The following is a 14073-nucleotide window of genomic DNA, read 5'->3' as shown; positions in this document are numbered from 1 at the left end:
GTAGCATATTGGTAGAAAAGTCACACAGAATATCAAAAAGAAAGAAAAGAAGAGCAAATGTAAATGCAAATTAAAGCCGAATGTTAATTCCAATCACAGAACACAACCTCTGCACATTGCAAGCCAGAATTGAGCGATCACCCAAAAGGGATCCCAGCCGATCCGATGGCGAGGAGATATATTTTTTGTTAGAAACAAAATGAAAAAGAAGGAATACCTGTGCGCACTTCTGTTTTTGGTGCTGTCTGAGTACACAGCGAACAAGAATTGAAATAAACAAAAACAAAATCTGAAACAAAAGTGAGAGCTTTCCACAGAAAACCTTGACATTGTAGGAAGCGGCCCTCTCTCAACTCAAAGACAGATAACACCAGTCAGCCGAAGCGCTTATCACGGCCGATCGCAACCGAACCGATGGCAGTGGGCAACCTCCACTGTTCAGTTGCTTCGTCGACGTCGTTACGCGCGGACGCGTTTTTCAGCTTTGGCTTCGTGTGAGATCGACACCGGCATTGAGATCAGTCAGAGCAGCTTCTGTTGCGGATCATATCAGGAAATCAGGAAATAAAAGTGCTGCAAACCAGGAACTGTAATAAATATGATGTCCAAGCGTTTGTTGGGTGAGTGTTGTTGTCCTCGACGACAGGCAGGGATCAGGTTAATCGCTTCAGCTGATTTCTGACGTCAGCTGCAAAAGATTGTGTTCTAATCTCCTGTGATCAGTTTGAATGCTTCAAATTATAATGCTAGATGAACCCATTCATTCATCCTCGAACCTCACTCTCACTCATTCGAACCGAGTCATCATCTGATCACGGATCTGGCTCACCTCTGCGTACAACTTATCTATGGCTGCTGTCCCCCAATCATGCTTTTATCACGCACCGACTCGCGTGTCCCCATCGAGCCGGTGGCCAAATATATGTATGAGTGTGTGTTGATAAGGCGAGAGTCGATAATTCGGCAGGTGGCGGGAGCGGCTTTGCTCCCAAGGTGCCATACACTGATTATTTGAGTGGCCTAGGCTGTCCGCAGGGGGCCAGGCCAGACCAGGCCAAGCGCTTATCATCTCAAATGGGGGCAAGTCGTAAGACTATTTATAGTACATTCAATTATGCTTCCAACTGCGCATTAGAGGAGGACTACTGCCTGAGGAATGGGAAGGCGAATGGGAATACCCACCCTCCTCTGCAGGTAGGAATATATTTTATTTTAGATGTACTCCGATGCCATTGACCTGTTGAAAGTCTGTTCAGGTTGCTCGATTCTCTGTTCCTATAGGAAACAATACTCATTCATATGTGGACAAGTGCAGTTTCAGCTGGTAGACTTTGCATAGCAAATTGCGCCTCACGTCAATTAATTCTATATAATATATGTATATGTAGTACAGTACTAGCCCGCTGGAAAGGACACACGGAAGAGATCTGGCCTTGGGATCCTTGATTGGATCATTCCTAGAAGAAATGGTCAAGGGAAATAGAAAATTGTGTGGGAAATTAGGGCATAGAAAATAAAAATTAATGTTTTATTCGTCAGGCTGAGCTTTCACTGTGCTCGCATCGCATTTCATAGATTCCCACACACACACACACATACGTACAATACGTGTTTGGTTCCAGGCGACCTCGCACTTGAATTCCGCTTGTCGGCTGCTCCGACCACATGAATTTGCATTTCATCAGGTTCGAGCCGACAGGGGCGTAGCAGTGGCAGAGGGTCACGTGTTCTGATAGGAGGGAGCATCTTGATCCCAGGCCACGTAAATATTAATGCGAAACGTGTCCGTTCTGTCTTGCAGCCCACACGAGGCGGATTCTGCCGCGCTCTTCACCGATTCGCTGCAGCTCAAGCACCACCCTCCACTCCAAGGCGGCTCCGGCCGTGATGAACCTCGTGCAGAACGAGATGCCCGAGACGGGGCACCGGCCCAGTGGCTACGTGGGACCCAGCTACGAGCAGATCCTTGAAACGCGCAAGACCCATTTGACGCCCAATCTGGTGGCCCACTTCAAGAAGCCCTTGGTGATCCATGAGGGTCACATGCAGTGGCTGTACGATCACGAGGGGCGTCGCTATCTGGACATGTTCGGCGGCATTGTCACCGTCTCCGTGGGACACTGTCATCCGTAAGCGAATGAATCTGTTCAGATCGAGTTTCATTGTCATTAATTCCGAGTCCACTTCTCCTACGGCGCAGCAAGGTTAACCAGGCGCTGACCGAGCAGATATCAAAGCTGTGGCACACAACCAATATCTACATGCACCCCAAGATCCACGAGTACGCAGAGCGGCTGGTGGCCAAGTTCCCAGGCAATCTGAAGAGCGTCTGCTTCGTCAATTCCGGCTCGGAGGCCAACGATCTGGCCATGCTCATGGCCCGCATACACACGGGCAACCAGGACATCCTCTCGTTCCGCAATGCCTATCACGGCATGTCACCATACACAATGGGCCTGACGGCCCACTCCACCTGGCGCTTCCCGTTGGCGGGAGTGAACAACGGACTGGTGCACGTGATGAATCCCGATCCGTATCAAGGCATCTGGGGAGGCGCCGCCTGCCGCGACTCGCCCGTGCAGACGACGCGCAGCTGCCAGTGCCAGGAGGGGGGCGGCTGCCAGGCAGGATCTGCGTACTACAACGAGCTGGAGGAGACCTTCAAGTACAGCTTGCCCCGTGGCAAGGTGGCGGCCATGTTTGCCGAGTCCATCCAGGGTGTGGGCGGCACCGTGCAGTTCCCCAAGGGCTACCTGAAGCGGGCAGCCGCTCTGGTCAGGGCCAACGGCGGACTCTTCGTGGCGGACGAGGTGCAGACGGGATTCGGCCGCACGGGAGAGCACTTCTGGGGCTTCGAGGGGCACGACTATGTGCCAGATATCGTCACCATGGCCAAGGGCATTGGCAACGGCTTCCCCCTAGCCGCCGTGGTCACCACACCCGAGATCGCCGCCTCGCTGGGGCAGGCGCTGCACTTCAACACCTACGGAGGCAATCCCATGGCCAGTGCGGTGGGCATCGCCGTGCTAGACGTGATCGAGGAAGAGCAGCTGCAGCGCAACGCCCTGGAGGTCGGCACCTACTTCCTCAAATGCTTGGAGGAGCTGCAGCAACGCTTTGAGATTGTCGGCGATGTCCGGGGCAAAGGACTGATGATCGGCGTCGAGCTGGTCGAGGATCGTGAGAAGCGCACGCCCCTGTCCACGCCCCATGTGCTTGAGATCTGGGAGACGTGCAAGGACCTTGGTGTGCTCTTGGGGCGAGGAGGCCTCCACGGCAACGTAAGTAGAAATCATCATCCATCCTGAGTGATGAGTGCATCCGCATCTGGGATATTCCGTTCCATTTTTGGGCACATCTGACTAACCAAAGCACGTCCCCTCGTTGAGGAGTGAGGAAGGGGCTCTCAGAGTTCGCCGCTCTTGTGTCTCTTTTCGGGACAAATCGCACCTCTTTCCGTCTCTATCCTTGCATCCCTTTTCGTGCATCTCCACAGGTCCTGCGCATCAAGCCGCCCATGTGCATCGATCGTTCGGATGTGAAGTTTGCCGTGGATGTGCTGGACCGAGCCATCACGGCATCTCTGGCCAAGAAGAAGTAAGGCAGCTGCAGCCGCCGCCGCCAGTGAGGAAGAGATGATTTCTCAGGGTACTCAGGTCTCAAACAAAATGCATTTATTAACCGAATTAACTAAAATAAAAAACCAATATCAAGTCATGATCTAATATTCTCCTCTTCCTCTAACCACTTTCTCTGCTAATCCATTCGTATGTCGTAAGTCGATCGTGTGTGTGTTGGCATTCCTTAAAGAGCTTATGCTTTGACAATATTTCCTCTTGTTATTCCCACTCTCAGGTGCTGAGCTTCACGCCACCGCTGTGCGTGGGCTTCGAGGACGTAGAGTTGGCTCTAAATACACTCGAGACCGCCTTTCAGCAGCACATGAGCAAGCGACTACGCAGCTGGAGATACGGCCAGGCCCAAGGCAGGAGCAGCTAGCCTGGTTGTACCTTAGGTTGGCTCATTTATTGGCTAAGCTTATCCGCTAGTAATTGAACAACGTTTATTGAGCAGCATTATGACCGCAAGAGCGAGGCTTCTTCGACTTAGTTTTAGATATTTCTAATCCTAGTATTTTTATATATATATATTCTTAGTCTGATCAGTGTATGTCTGAGTATGTGTGTGCGGGTTGTGTGAGTGGGTGGGCATGTGTGTCATGGGGTCTCATGGATAGCAATTAACCGATATCCGTAGCTGTACAAAGGTAGCGATAGCTTAATGTTTGGCATCAATGGCATCACCTGTGAACTTCTCAAAGTTACTCTTAACCTAAAACAAATCCAACTCCAGCTCCATCACTATCAAATCTAATCTAATTAATGCACAGTTGCAGTCTTGTGCGACTCTTGTGGAGATTCAGTCGGATTCGGGCAGTTTGCGGAGATCGCCTGGGGGCCATCCTCCTCATTGGCGTGCTGCTATACCTGAATGTCCGGATGCTTGCCCTCGTTGCTGCTGCTGCTGTAGTCCGCTGTGAGCAGCGTCTCGGAGAGTTCTTTGCGCGCCTTCTGCACCACCCAGAACATCAGAACAACGCCGCAGATAACCTTAAAAGGAGTAATAAATTAACTGTTTTAAATTTAAAGAAAATATTTAAAATTTGTGTTTTTGCTTTCTGCTTTCCAAATAGAATTTACTCTCGCTAAGAGATAAAAAACAAGGCAAGGCAACTTTCGCGCTGCTATTCACACATTTTCGAATCTATTTCTGTAATTTTCCCTATCCCAAATCTTACAAGTTGGTAAATAAAGCAGATATTTTTACAATATATTAATCAACTATTAAATATGTACTATATGTATAACCTGACGACGCTTATTAAAATCAGTGGTCCGCACACACACATACGGACATGTTTTGCAGTGCGTTTGTGTGCGTATACAGCAGGTAAAACGGAACATTGTAGAAATTTTATTTCTACATTCATTTTATATGGATTCTACAGTCAGAACCTACACCCAAGTTCAACCCAGAAAATATGCTATGAAATTTATGAAGAATGCATGTAAGAATACCTATGACAAGGTCGTATAGTATTGTACAGTATAAAAATACCTTCTTGTCAGAAAAACTAATGGAAATCCATTTAAATTTAAAGCCTCACATTCGCGACCTTTCTTTCAGTGTTTTTCCGGCCCTCCCCAAACTTTTGTGCAATAACGAAAATGGAAAACTTTAAAGTAAGCACGCAATGTCGAGGGAAAATCAATAGGTAAGCATTACCCAATCGGCGTCGGAGCAGGAAACTCACCTCGAGCACAAAGCTAATGTAGCCCGTCAGCTTGGTGTCGTTGTCGTTGAGCACCTCGTGCATGGACCGCAGGGTGGAGCCCAGATAGACATTGATGGTCTGGGCAGGTAGCAGGCCCAGCAACGTGGCCACATGGTAGTCCCTCGTGTTGATGGAACTGATCTGTAAATGTCAAAATTAAGTTATATTTTGTTAAACTGAAGCGGGGGGAGGTGGGGTGGGGAAACCCGTTTCATTTCAAGTTCAATTTTTATTTACACCAGCGACGACTATGAATATTTAATGGAGGCGGCGTACGAGTGTGACTAACGATAAGTGTGACTGAATATGATAAGAGGTTTACTCAGGTGTTCACAGCCAAAGAAAAATGTCAGCGAAGCAGCAAGGGCATTGGCAAGTTGGAAAGGAAATGCTGCCAATTGTACTCATTGCGTATGCACACAGACCACAGGCCCATGGATCGTGAGAGGGTAATCAAATGAGAATTTACGGGGAAAGTACCTGAGTCCCTTCCCCTCTGGGTAGTGCAACAAACGCATTTGACCCTGCATCTGTTCTGATCTGATCACTTACTCCGAATATCACATTTTGCAGTCCAAATGGGATGGGTGTGAGGCGCGTGAAGAGCACCACACGAAAGGCCCTCGGTCCAGATATCACTCGCAGTATAGCCCGACCCGTATCGTTCTTGACCAGCCTGAAAATAGAATGCAATTGAACGGAACAAATCAGTGGGGGGTTGTATGGGGCCATGTCAGACACACAAACAATTCTATAATCAAATTAAAATGGAACATGTATACATACGAGCTTCTATTGCCCGACATGCCGCCACTGTCTGCCATTATCAATTATGGGTTTGTTGCCCAATTATGAGGGGCAGTAAACCTATCCACCCATTTACCCTCCCCCCATAAATGATAGCCACCTGACCAGGTTTTAGTGGGGCAATGTTTTCACTTGATTAACCAGTCATTACGTAGGCCTACATGACTCGTAAATCATAGCTGATGGATTGGGGTGTGGCCCCATACTCTACAACACCAATGGGGCCAGGGGAATTGTGTCGCTAATTGTTAAATCAAAGAAAACACTTATGGAAATTGGACCTAACACTCTCCGCTCTTCCGCTGAGCGTTAGGTGCGGAAGTGCACCAACTTTTCGTTATCAATTTTCGGTCTTCGCCATTATTTCTCCAACTTTCGCAATAAATATGAGTATTTATTTATAAATACGCGTCGTACGAACAGTATGACCTGATAAGACCCTCGCAGAAATAAGCGACAGTTAACAGACTGCGAAAATCGACAATTAGAGTGTCGAAAGAGAGACCCTTCAGTGCACAAGTAGTCCATAAACTAACTATATATTTAGTGTAGTGGCGGAGAACCATCCTCATCATCAGGCATTGCGTTAATGACAAATCGGGTTTTAATGCCGAGTGCCGTATGGGAAGCGGGAATTTAACGACATATCTCGATACGGGGCCTGCTCTTATCAGTGGTGGATCCCTCAACCAAAATTCCATTATGAAATCCCCCCACCTTGAGGGCTTATCAGTCAGAGGAGGCTCAAAGCAAAGTGATTACCCAGTTTAACTCACTTCTGCACTGGTATCCGATGACGACAGCTCCGAATGGTGGCATGGGCAATGGCTATACCAAGATTGGCGCCCAGTATCACGGTCAACCAGCCGCGCAGGCAGCCAAAGAGGTAGCCGGCCGTGATGAGCAGCACAAAGTAGCCGACCACGACCGGAAAGCTGACCAATGTGAAGAGGGCCATGAAGATGGCAAATATCAGCCAGGCGTTCTGCGTCTCTATCCAGAAGAGGAGCTGCTTGGCATAGTCGCGGGTCATCCAGCCGACGAAGAGCAGGGCGCCCAGGATGGAGGCTGGCACCAGGCACCCCAAGTACCAGTTGCGAGTGACGAACGAGTGGGCGCGCACCCAGCAGGAGTTGCGCATCTTGCCGCGGTACAGGGAAGAGGATGGGCGGTTGATCCGCCGACTGCCGCTGGCCGACCCGCTCTTTGACCTGCTCCCCACACTGCCAATAAGGAAGGCATCGCACTCTGTGCTATCCTCGTTTACATTCACGGAACAGTCCAGTGCAGGCAGGAGCGTGGATGCTGTCACAGTTGCAGAGGATGTATTGCCTTCGCTGGTCGCCAAGTCCATATCCAGAAAGGCGTTGGAAGGCGCTGAGGCTGTGGGGGAGGCGGACGCTGACTTTTGGAGGATGCTGTTGTTGTTGGCATATCTGTAGGTGTTGTTGTTGCTGGTGCTGCTGGTGCCAGGCGTCGTCATGGCTACGCTGGGAGTCAGGATTTCTCTCGCTGGATTCCCTCCTCTTCGTTTGCGTTTTCTCTTTCACTTTTGCGTTGTTTGCTCTCCAGCCGATACGAAATTTCACTTTTATGCACCCGCATCGGTGCTGGAGCACAGATGTTCGCAGTTCACAGTTTTAAAATAATGTATGCGAGGCGAATGTATTTAGTGTCAGAAATGGCAAGGCAACCGAGAGCCCGAACTTGTTGTAGCTTTCCGTTGTTATTGTTTTAATTCAATTTCAAACCTGAGAGCTCATTATTGCGTTTCATTCATGATTCATGAAATTTTTTGAAACATCGAATTTTTTATGGCGACTATCGATGTTTTTGCCACATCACTAAAGTAAGGGAAGCGCAAAAGGTATGTTTAAGAATATATTTATTAATTGAATTATTAACTGTATTTAGATTCAAAATTAGTGCGTGTTGTTCTGCAAAGTCTAACCAGTCTAGGCAACCAGACTAGATAAAAGACAATCGATCTTACTGCATATTTTTCCCGATGATCTCATCGCTAGAACAGATGCCCATCACTAAAAGTTCTGTCCCGCTATTTTCACCATTTTGGGTATTGAATATTGTATTGTATTGTATTGCCAATTTAAAATACGGTCTCGAAATTTACCCCAGCCGAAACGATTAACCAGAAGGAAGGAAGGAAACTAGCAGTACAGCTAGTACAGCTCTGAGAAATCTGTGAGACACCGTTTGCGAGCGTCCATACATTTGTTATCATTTTCCGAATCTCTTTACCAAGTCAGACATGTGTTTACATGGAACATCATCGTTTGCAGAAGGATTTCAAAGTTTAATTAAACCAGGCCTTTATGTTACTCACGCATAGTATTTTGAAACTTTTACATTGCGCCAACTGGACTGCTGTTAATACCAGCTGAGCGGCAACAGGTAATATACTTCTGGTCACACTTTTGCATATTTTTTTCCTCGGTATATTCAAAAAAAGAAGGTATATTTCTGAGGGTCAGTCACATTGTCGCCAATGTTATTATTTACTTTTTTTTAGACGTTTAAAATTTAATTAAACATGCTGTCGTACAACCGTGCAACCTGGTGCCTGCTCGGGAAACATATGCGGAATCTTTCAATGCCGGTAGAGACCGAGGCCAACAGCTTGTTGCCGGCTTATACAGATGAGGAGCGCCAAAAGATCTTGGAAACGATCAACGACTCCAGCGTCGGTCAGATGCTCAGGTTGGTATGCTCAGTACACCACCCCTTTTCGTCGCCAGTTACCCCGTTTAATGACAAGTATTCTTCTACACACCACAGCTACGACATAACCAAGGGGCGAGCCAACAAACTGCACAACTGGAGGACGCGCAATGGTCCACTTCGGGATGTGAACGACATCTTGTATGTGGAGGGCTTTGGCTTGAAGGTGGCAACAAAGTTCTTCAGTAGCCTGCTGGAACCAGAGGGCGTCAGAAGGAGCAGCGAGGGAAATGCCACCCAGAAGCCAAAGTCCACCCGAACTGCTCCCTTCATCACTCCCGGCATGGACGAGGGACAGCGTGTGCGGATTGCGTCCAGCGTGGGAGTTCGCATTGGTGTGACCAGTGTTAGTTGGGCACGAATTGAGATTGGAAAGAATGACAATGATCCCTGCCTCCTCACCCACTGGCAGCATCACGAGCTAAACGACAAGAAGCTGCACTTGGCCGAGCTGGCCCGACGCTGCCTCTACGTGACCCACCAAATGCCGCAGGCAGATTGCTATGTTCTAGAAAATCCACAGATGGCCCAGGCCAGCAGCAATCCAGGCAGCATCGATCAGCAGAATGTGAACATCCAGAAGTCCCAAGTGACGGCCATATTGAGCTATGCCCTGTTGTCCCGGGCCGATCCAGACGAGACCAAGTGCAACAACCTCTACTACATGCGGCGCTTTCTAACAGCACGACTCTTCAACCACTTGGTGGGCACAGAGAGGGTCTCCTCGGAGGAAACAATTCTCTCCATGATGCGCACCCACTACAACATGGACGATCAGACGGAGAAGACACTGCAGGCACACGCAGGAATACGCAGTCAGATGCAGTTCCCTGCAGACTTGAGAAATATGTTCTCGCAACTGGAACGCTACCAGCGTGAGTTGCTGGGTCAGGCTTTTCTGCTTAACCTGGCATTCGCACGACTCGTTCTCCTGCAGGATCCGTTGAGCATTTCAACTGTTTCGCGCAGCCCAAAGAGTTCCCTCCTTCCCAGTGCCGATGGCTGTGAGGCAATTGTTCAATAGTCGATGATATATATGTATTTGTTGATTGAATTGTTGGCTATTCCTACATAATAAATGTTATTCTCTTCGCAGAAGGGTCGTGTTATAAGAAAAAAGATTGCTTGCTTCGTACTAGCGAGTTCATGAACTGATAATGATGAAAATACTCGTAATAATAATGTAATAAACGTAAATGGGTATTAGCGTGGATTTCTTTTACCACTTCCCATGCTAAAATGGCTTTTGGCGGGAATCTTCGGACGGCGGCCACCCAGGCTGGGAAATTCACCATCGTTAGACAACTCACCGTCATAGATGGTGTGATCTCTCGGTACATACGAGCTTGATACCGACTGACGGCTGCTGGTCGGTGACAAGTCACGCGATCCGATTTCCTTCTTGATTTGCGATGGAGCTGAATAAAATGAATCAAGCGAAACCTCATCAAAGTTTGACGAACAGTCCCCAGGAGTGACGGTATAGTTTGGCTTGACCTTAGGGGGAATGTGCTTGCCAGGCTTGAGCGGAATGGCCAGGTCAGCGCAAATGTAGTCGCTAAAGATGAATCCCCAACGCATGACCATGCTCTTGGTACAGTATTTGGAGCGATCGATTTCCTCATGGTACTGGAAATGAAATTAAATAGCTAGCGCTTGATATAAAACTAGAAATTTATCCAACTGGAAACTTACGTCGCACGCAATATCTGCGGTAAATTCAAAAAAGTCTTTGGTAAAGAAGTTTGTAGTCACATGGAAGTTAATGTGCTCGTTCGGAACGCCAGCCATGTCCAAAACATTCTTCTTCAGGGTGTGAAACAAGTGGAAGATGTCGTACACCACAATCTTTCGAGCATCTTTGTCGGTCTCGGCCTCGCATCCCAGATAGCGGAAGCAAGACTTTACCACCGGCATTAGAGCTGGGGTCGTGTAGACAATGATCGGATCGTGGTCATATTGTTGATCCTCCTGATCATTGCTCATGGACAACCAATTCAAGATATCAATGTACAATCTGCCCATGTTAGTCTCGCCCATGGCCTTCGGTGGCAAGGGCAGCTTGTGGGTAGTCAGCGAATGATGTTGGGCATCGCTGTACTGTCCAAAGATAATGTGACCTGAGAATAAATTGCGGTTAGAACGTGGTCCCACGCAGCAGGCTTACATAAACTTCCGGCTTACCTGGATTAATCATGCTGCTGTAATTAGAGCTGATGCCACCCTTCAGAGAGTAGCGGCAGGCGGAAAACTCCGCGGGCACGTAAATATCCCCAGTCAGGGCCTTGGTAAAATAATTGAAGCTAACAAACACAAATTCCTCATCCTCCAACTCTTTCTCTGCAAGCAAAAATCAGCACCAACTTTTATTGATGGCTCTCATTAAGAATAAAGTCGCTTACCTATCGAATTCTTTGCATTCAAAATAATGCGTTCGATCTTACGCTTCATTTGAAGCTCTGCGTTTATGGCCTCGTTTTTCTCCATTTCTATTTTTGAGACGGCATCGCCCAGACAGGTGAGACGCTCCTTCTTTGCTGCTCTCTCCAGCACGTTGGAATTCTTAGCCATCGAGTTGTACGGGCCACGTTCCTGCTCGCTCATATTCTGTAATCGAGATGCACAGTATATAATCTGTTACTGTCCACCGGCTTGCGGTTGCACTTACCTTCCAAAGAATTCCACACTTTGTCACCGCCTCAGAAATGGTTAAGGCACGACCCTCGTGGTTATTTACGCGCCAGTCGGAGACGAACGCCATGAACCCATTGTGCTTTTTCGGAGCCATTTTCAGTAGTAGCTCTGGCTAGGGGCGTGGAAAATACGCTGGGAGGGCAAGTATGGCAGCAATCAACAGATAACCGAATGGATGCGAAGGCACCGTGTGCGTGAACGAGATAGCGAGGGCACGTAAAAACCAATGGAAAGAGCTGAAGCCGGTTTTTCCTGAAGATATTTAGAAATACAGTACAAACATACATACATATATATATGTAGAATATTCTACTATACATGCATACGTTGCAAATTACGCTCATACATGTGCATATGTCACACACACACACGTGCATATGTGGACAAGATTTTTCAAGCACAAATTCCGATACAGAAATCACTGAAATTAGCTTTACAATATGACAATTAAATGCCATGATCTTTATGCAAACAGAAACCATAATTGTACAAACATTTACATACTCTTTTCTGAGAAACTCAAATATTATACGCGCCCTCTTCGAAAAAAATAAGCTTGAGCACGAATTGGGCTGTGTTTCTACGATATTCTTATTTCAAAAGATTTATAAAATTAGTATATTGACCTTCATGCAATTCGAAACAATGTTTCTACACACCTTTACTTTAATTTTAAATTTTACTCGCACCGCATTGCGAATCTCTGGAACAGAAAAAAAAACAGCCAATCTCTGCGAATTACAAAGCAAAAAGGAATCTAAAAAATAGACGCCGCCATATTCGTTCGGTTTTACAGCACTATTTTTCTCAACACTGGTGAGTGCCAGTTTCTAAAACTTGATTTTTTTTTTTAAATTTTTATATTTTTAGTAAGCATGGGCTCAGTGGACATCAAGAAATACCGTGGGAAATGCTGCATTCCAGATTTCGAAGACTTGCTTCCCAACCGCAAGTATCGCTGCAATAGGTGCGACAAACGACCACCAGTGTTCAATGGGCTGGATCGGTACAATCGCCATTTGAGGAAATTTCACAAAATAGAAGTTAAAGAAGCTGATTGTTTTCATTGTCCCTTGGAGGAGTGTCAGTACCATAAACATAGGCTGAATGTTGCCCCTATGACAAAGCTGCACATGTTGCGTCGACACTACCAGGAGCGCCACTTGCCGAAGAAGTACAAATGCACGCATTGCTGCCGAAGGTTCGTTCTGGAGGATCAGTTGTTGAAACACAAATGTAGACGTGTTGCGAACCACTATGAAAATCAACATGTGGAGATCGATGTGGAGAGTATGGATGATAAGAATAGTAATGCGAGTAGTGCCGAAGAAACACTAGAGCTACCGCAGGAAAGCATGGACACCGAACAAGATAGAGGTCAACGGGTGGAGCTCCCCGCTGCGAAGAGTATTTGCCCCCACTGCGATAGGACACTCCATAAAAAGTCCTTGAAGCGACATTTATTGGGGTGCTCTGCCGAGAAACAATGTGAAAAATGTAGTAGGAAGTATAAGCACAGTCACAACTGCAAGGAGTATTTCTGCAATTTGTGCAGCCGTACATTCTTTCGCAAGTCAGACCTGGCCAAGCACATCACTACTTTGGCCCGTAACCGCTCGTCAATCTCAGAATACATGGATTTTATTGAGGATTTCGAGCAACTGATTCACAGAATAGAATCTAAAGAAGTCCAGGACGAAGCGCTGATCAAAACGATAGCCGACATTCTCCTCTATAGTCATGAGCGCGAACGACTTTAATATTTTCATATGTAACGATCTTAAAATAAAATTTGTTCATTTTCCATCACTGATCACTCAGGGTTGCTTTGCGCGCCACTCAGATCAGATTGAGCGGTTTTGTTTACTTTCTTCTACAATCGCCTACAGAATTGGATTAGGTTAGAAAGAAGAGCTCACCTCGTATCCCCACTATCTGCAGAATGTCGGAGAGCGCGAGCCAAGACGCAGGGGAGCCCAAACCCCCTGCAATGCACATCGATCGGTACTTCACAAACCTACGCTGGTCTATGGACAACAACAAGAAGTCGTCTGCGGATATTGATTTCAGCATGAACGGCGGACTTCTGGAATTTTTAAAGTCTAAATCAAATGAAGGAGGGGCCGAGACGCCAGATGCACAGCCCTTGACATCGCCTGCGGAGAACTCGACACCACCACCAACAGATCCTCCTCCCTGGATGAAGTGCTGCGGTCGCAATTTTAAGAGTTCCATATTCTCGCTCCAGCCTGCAGAGCAGCCCAAGCGTCGTAGCTTTAGCCGCATTCCGTCACGTGCCCCAAATGGACATTTGAATTCCAACTCGTTAGATTAATAGTACGCGGGAAGCCTTCGTATGATTTTTATTGACACTGATGGAGAATCAAAATATAAAAAATAAAGCCTTTACATGATTCTTGGACCATATCTTAAAAATACGTATTATACAGAGAATTCTTTAACATTCACGCTCCACGATAGCTAATAGTACCCATTTG

General features: G+C 47.1%; 5 protein-coding genes across 10 annotated transcripts; 3 read left to right on the top strand and 2 right to left on the bottom strand.

The window, feature by feature from the left end:
• Positions 1–438: 438 nt before the first annotated feature.
• LOC111072284 (alanine--glyoxylate aminotransferase 2, mitochondrial) lies at positions 439–4635 on the top strand. Of its 2 annotated transcripts, none has more exons than XM_022364030.2 (4): positions 439–620; positions 1802–2129; positions 2201–3281; positions 3856–4635. In XM_022364030.2, exons 1-4 carry the CDS (start codon positions 599–601, stop codon positions 3997–3999), a joined length of 1575 nt encoding a protein of 524 aa, XP_022219722.2. In that variant the 5' UTR covers positions 439–598; the 3' UTR covers positions 4000–4635. The 2 variants fall into 2 exon arrangements, with proteins under 2 accessions (XP_022219722.2, XP_022219723.2); XM_022364031.2 differs by lacking the exon at positions 3856–4635 and adding an exon at positions 3497–3715 and having other exon boundaries at positions 440–620.
• Positions 3655–7909, bottom strand: LOC111072288 (transmembrane protein 64). Its single transcript, XM_022364040.2, has 4 exons — positions 6919–7909; positions 5888–6011; positions 5315–5476; positions 3655–4610 (listed from the first exon to the last, which is right to left on the bottom strand). The coding sequence occupies exons 1-4, from the start codon at positions 7623–7625 to the stop codon at positions 4482–4484; spliced, it is 1122 nt and encodes a 373-aa protein (XP_022219732.1). The 5' UTR covers positions 7626–7909; the 3' UTR covers positions 3655–4481.
• Positions 7910–8390: 481 nt separating this feature from the next.
• On the top strand, positions 8391–10012 carry LOC111072287 (transcription elongation factor, mitochondrial). 3 transcript variants are annotated; one of them, XM_022364035.2, is made up of 3 exons: positions 8391–8554; positions 8673–8860; positions 8939–10010. In XM_022364035.2, the coding sequence occupies exons 2-3, from the start codon at positions 8694–8696 to the stop codon at positions 9903–9905; spliced, it is 1134 nt and encodes a 377-aa protein (XP_022219727.2). In that variant the 5' UTR covers positions 8391–8554; positions 8673–8693; the 3' UTR covers positions 9906–10010. The 3 variants fall into 3 exon arrangements, with proteins under 3 accessions (XP_022219727.2, XP_041449800.1, XP_022219731.2); XM_041593866.1 differs by lacking the exon at positions 8391–8554 and having other exon boundaries at positions 8640–8860; positions 8939–9227; positions 9294–10012; XM_022364039.2 differs by lacking the exon at positions 8391–8554 and having other exon boundaries at positions 8640–8864; positions 8939–10012.
• Positions 9902–12331, bottom strand: LOC111072285 (protein maelstrom 2). Of its 3 annotated transcripts, XM_022364033.2 has the most exons (7): positions 12080–12160; positions 11902–12006; positions 11550–11827; positions 11284–11488; positions 11066–11221; positions 10577–11001; positions 9902–10510 (listed from the first exon to the last, which is right to left on the bottom strand). In XM_022364033.2, the coding sequence occupies exons 3-7, from the start codon at positions 11667–11669 to the stop codon at positions 10085–10087; spliced, it is 1332 nt and encodes a 443-aa protein (XP_022219725.2). In that variant the 5' UTR covers positions 11670–11827; positions 11902–12006; positions 12080–12160; the 3' UTR covers positions 9902–10084. The 3 variants fall into 3 exon arrangements, with proteins under 3 accessions (XP_022219725.2, XP_022219724.2, XP_041449795.1); XM_022364032.2 differs by lacking the exons at positions 11902–12006; positions 12080–12160 and adding an exon at positions 12235–12331; XM_041593861.1 differs by lacking the exon at positions 11902–12006 and having other exon boundaries at positions 12080–12163.
• On the top strand, positions 12096–14011 carry LOC111072289 (zinc finger protein 888). The gene is made up of 2 exons (XM_022364041.2): positions 12096–12391; positions 12446–14011. The coding sequence occupies exon 2, from the start codon at positions 12451–12453 to the stop codon at positions 13333–13335; it is 885 nt and encodes a 294-aa protein (XP_022219733.2). The 5' UTR covers positions 12096–12391; positions 12446–12450; the 3' UTR covers positions 13336–14011.
• The last annotated feature ends 62 nt before the right edge of the window (positions 14012–14073 follow it).

This window comes from Drosophila obscura, unplaced genomic scaffold (genome assembly GCF_018151105.1).
Source record: "Drosophila obscura isolate BZ-5 IFL unplaced genomic scaffold, ASM1815110v1 contig_1, whole genome shotgun sequence".
In the NCBI taxonomy this organism is placed as follows: Eukaryota; Metazoa; Arthropoda; class Insecta; order Diptera; family Drosophilidae; genus Drosophila; species Drosophila obscura.
The sequence above is the reverse complement of the archived record's forward strand: the minus strand, read 5'-3'. Positions and strand labels throughout refer to the sequence as shown.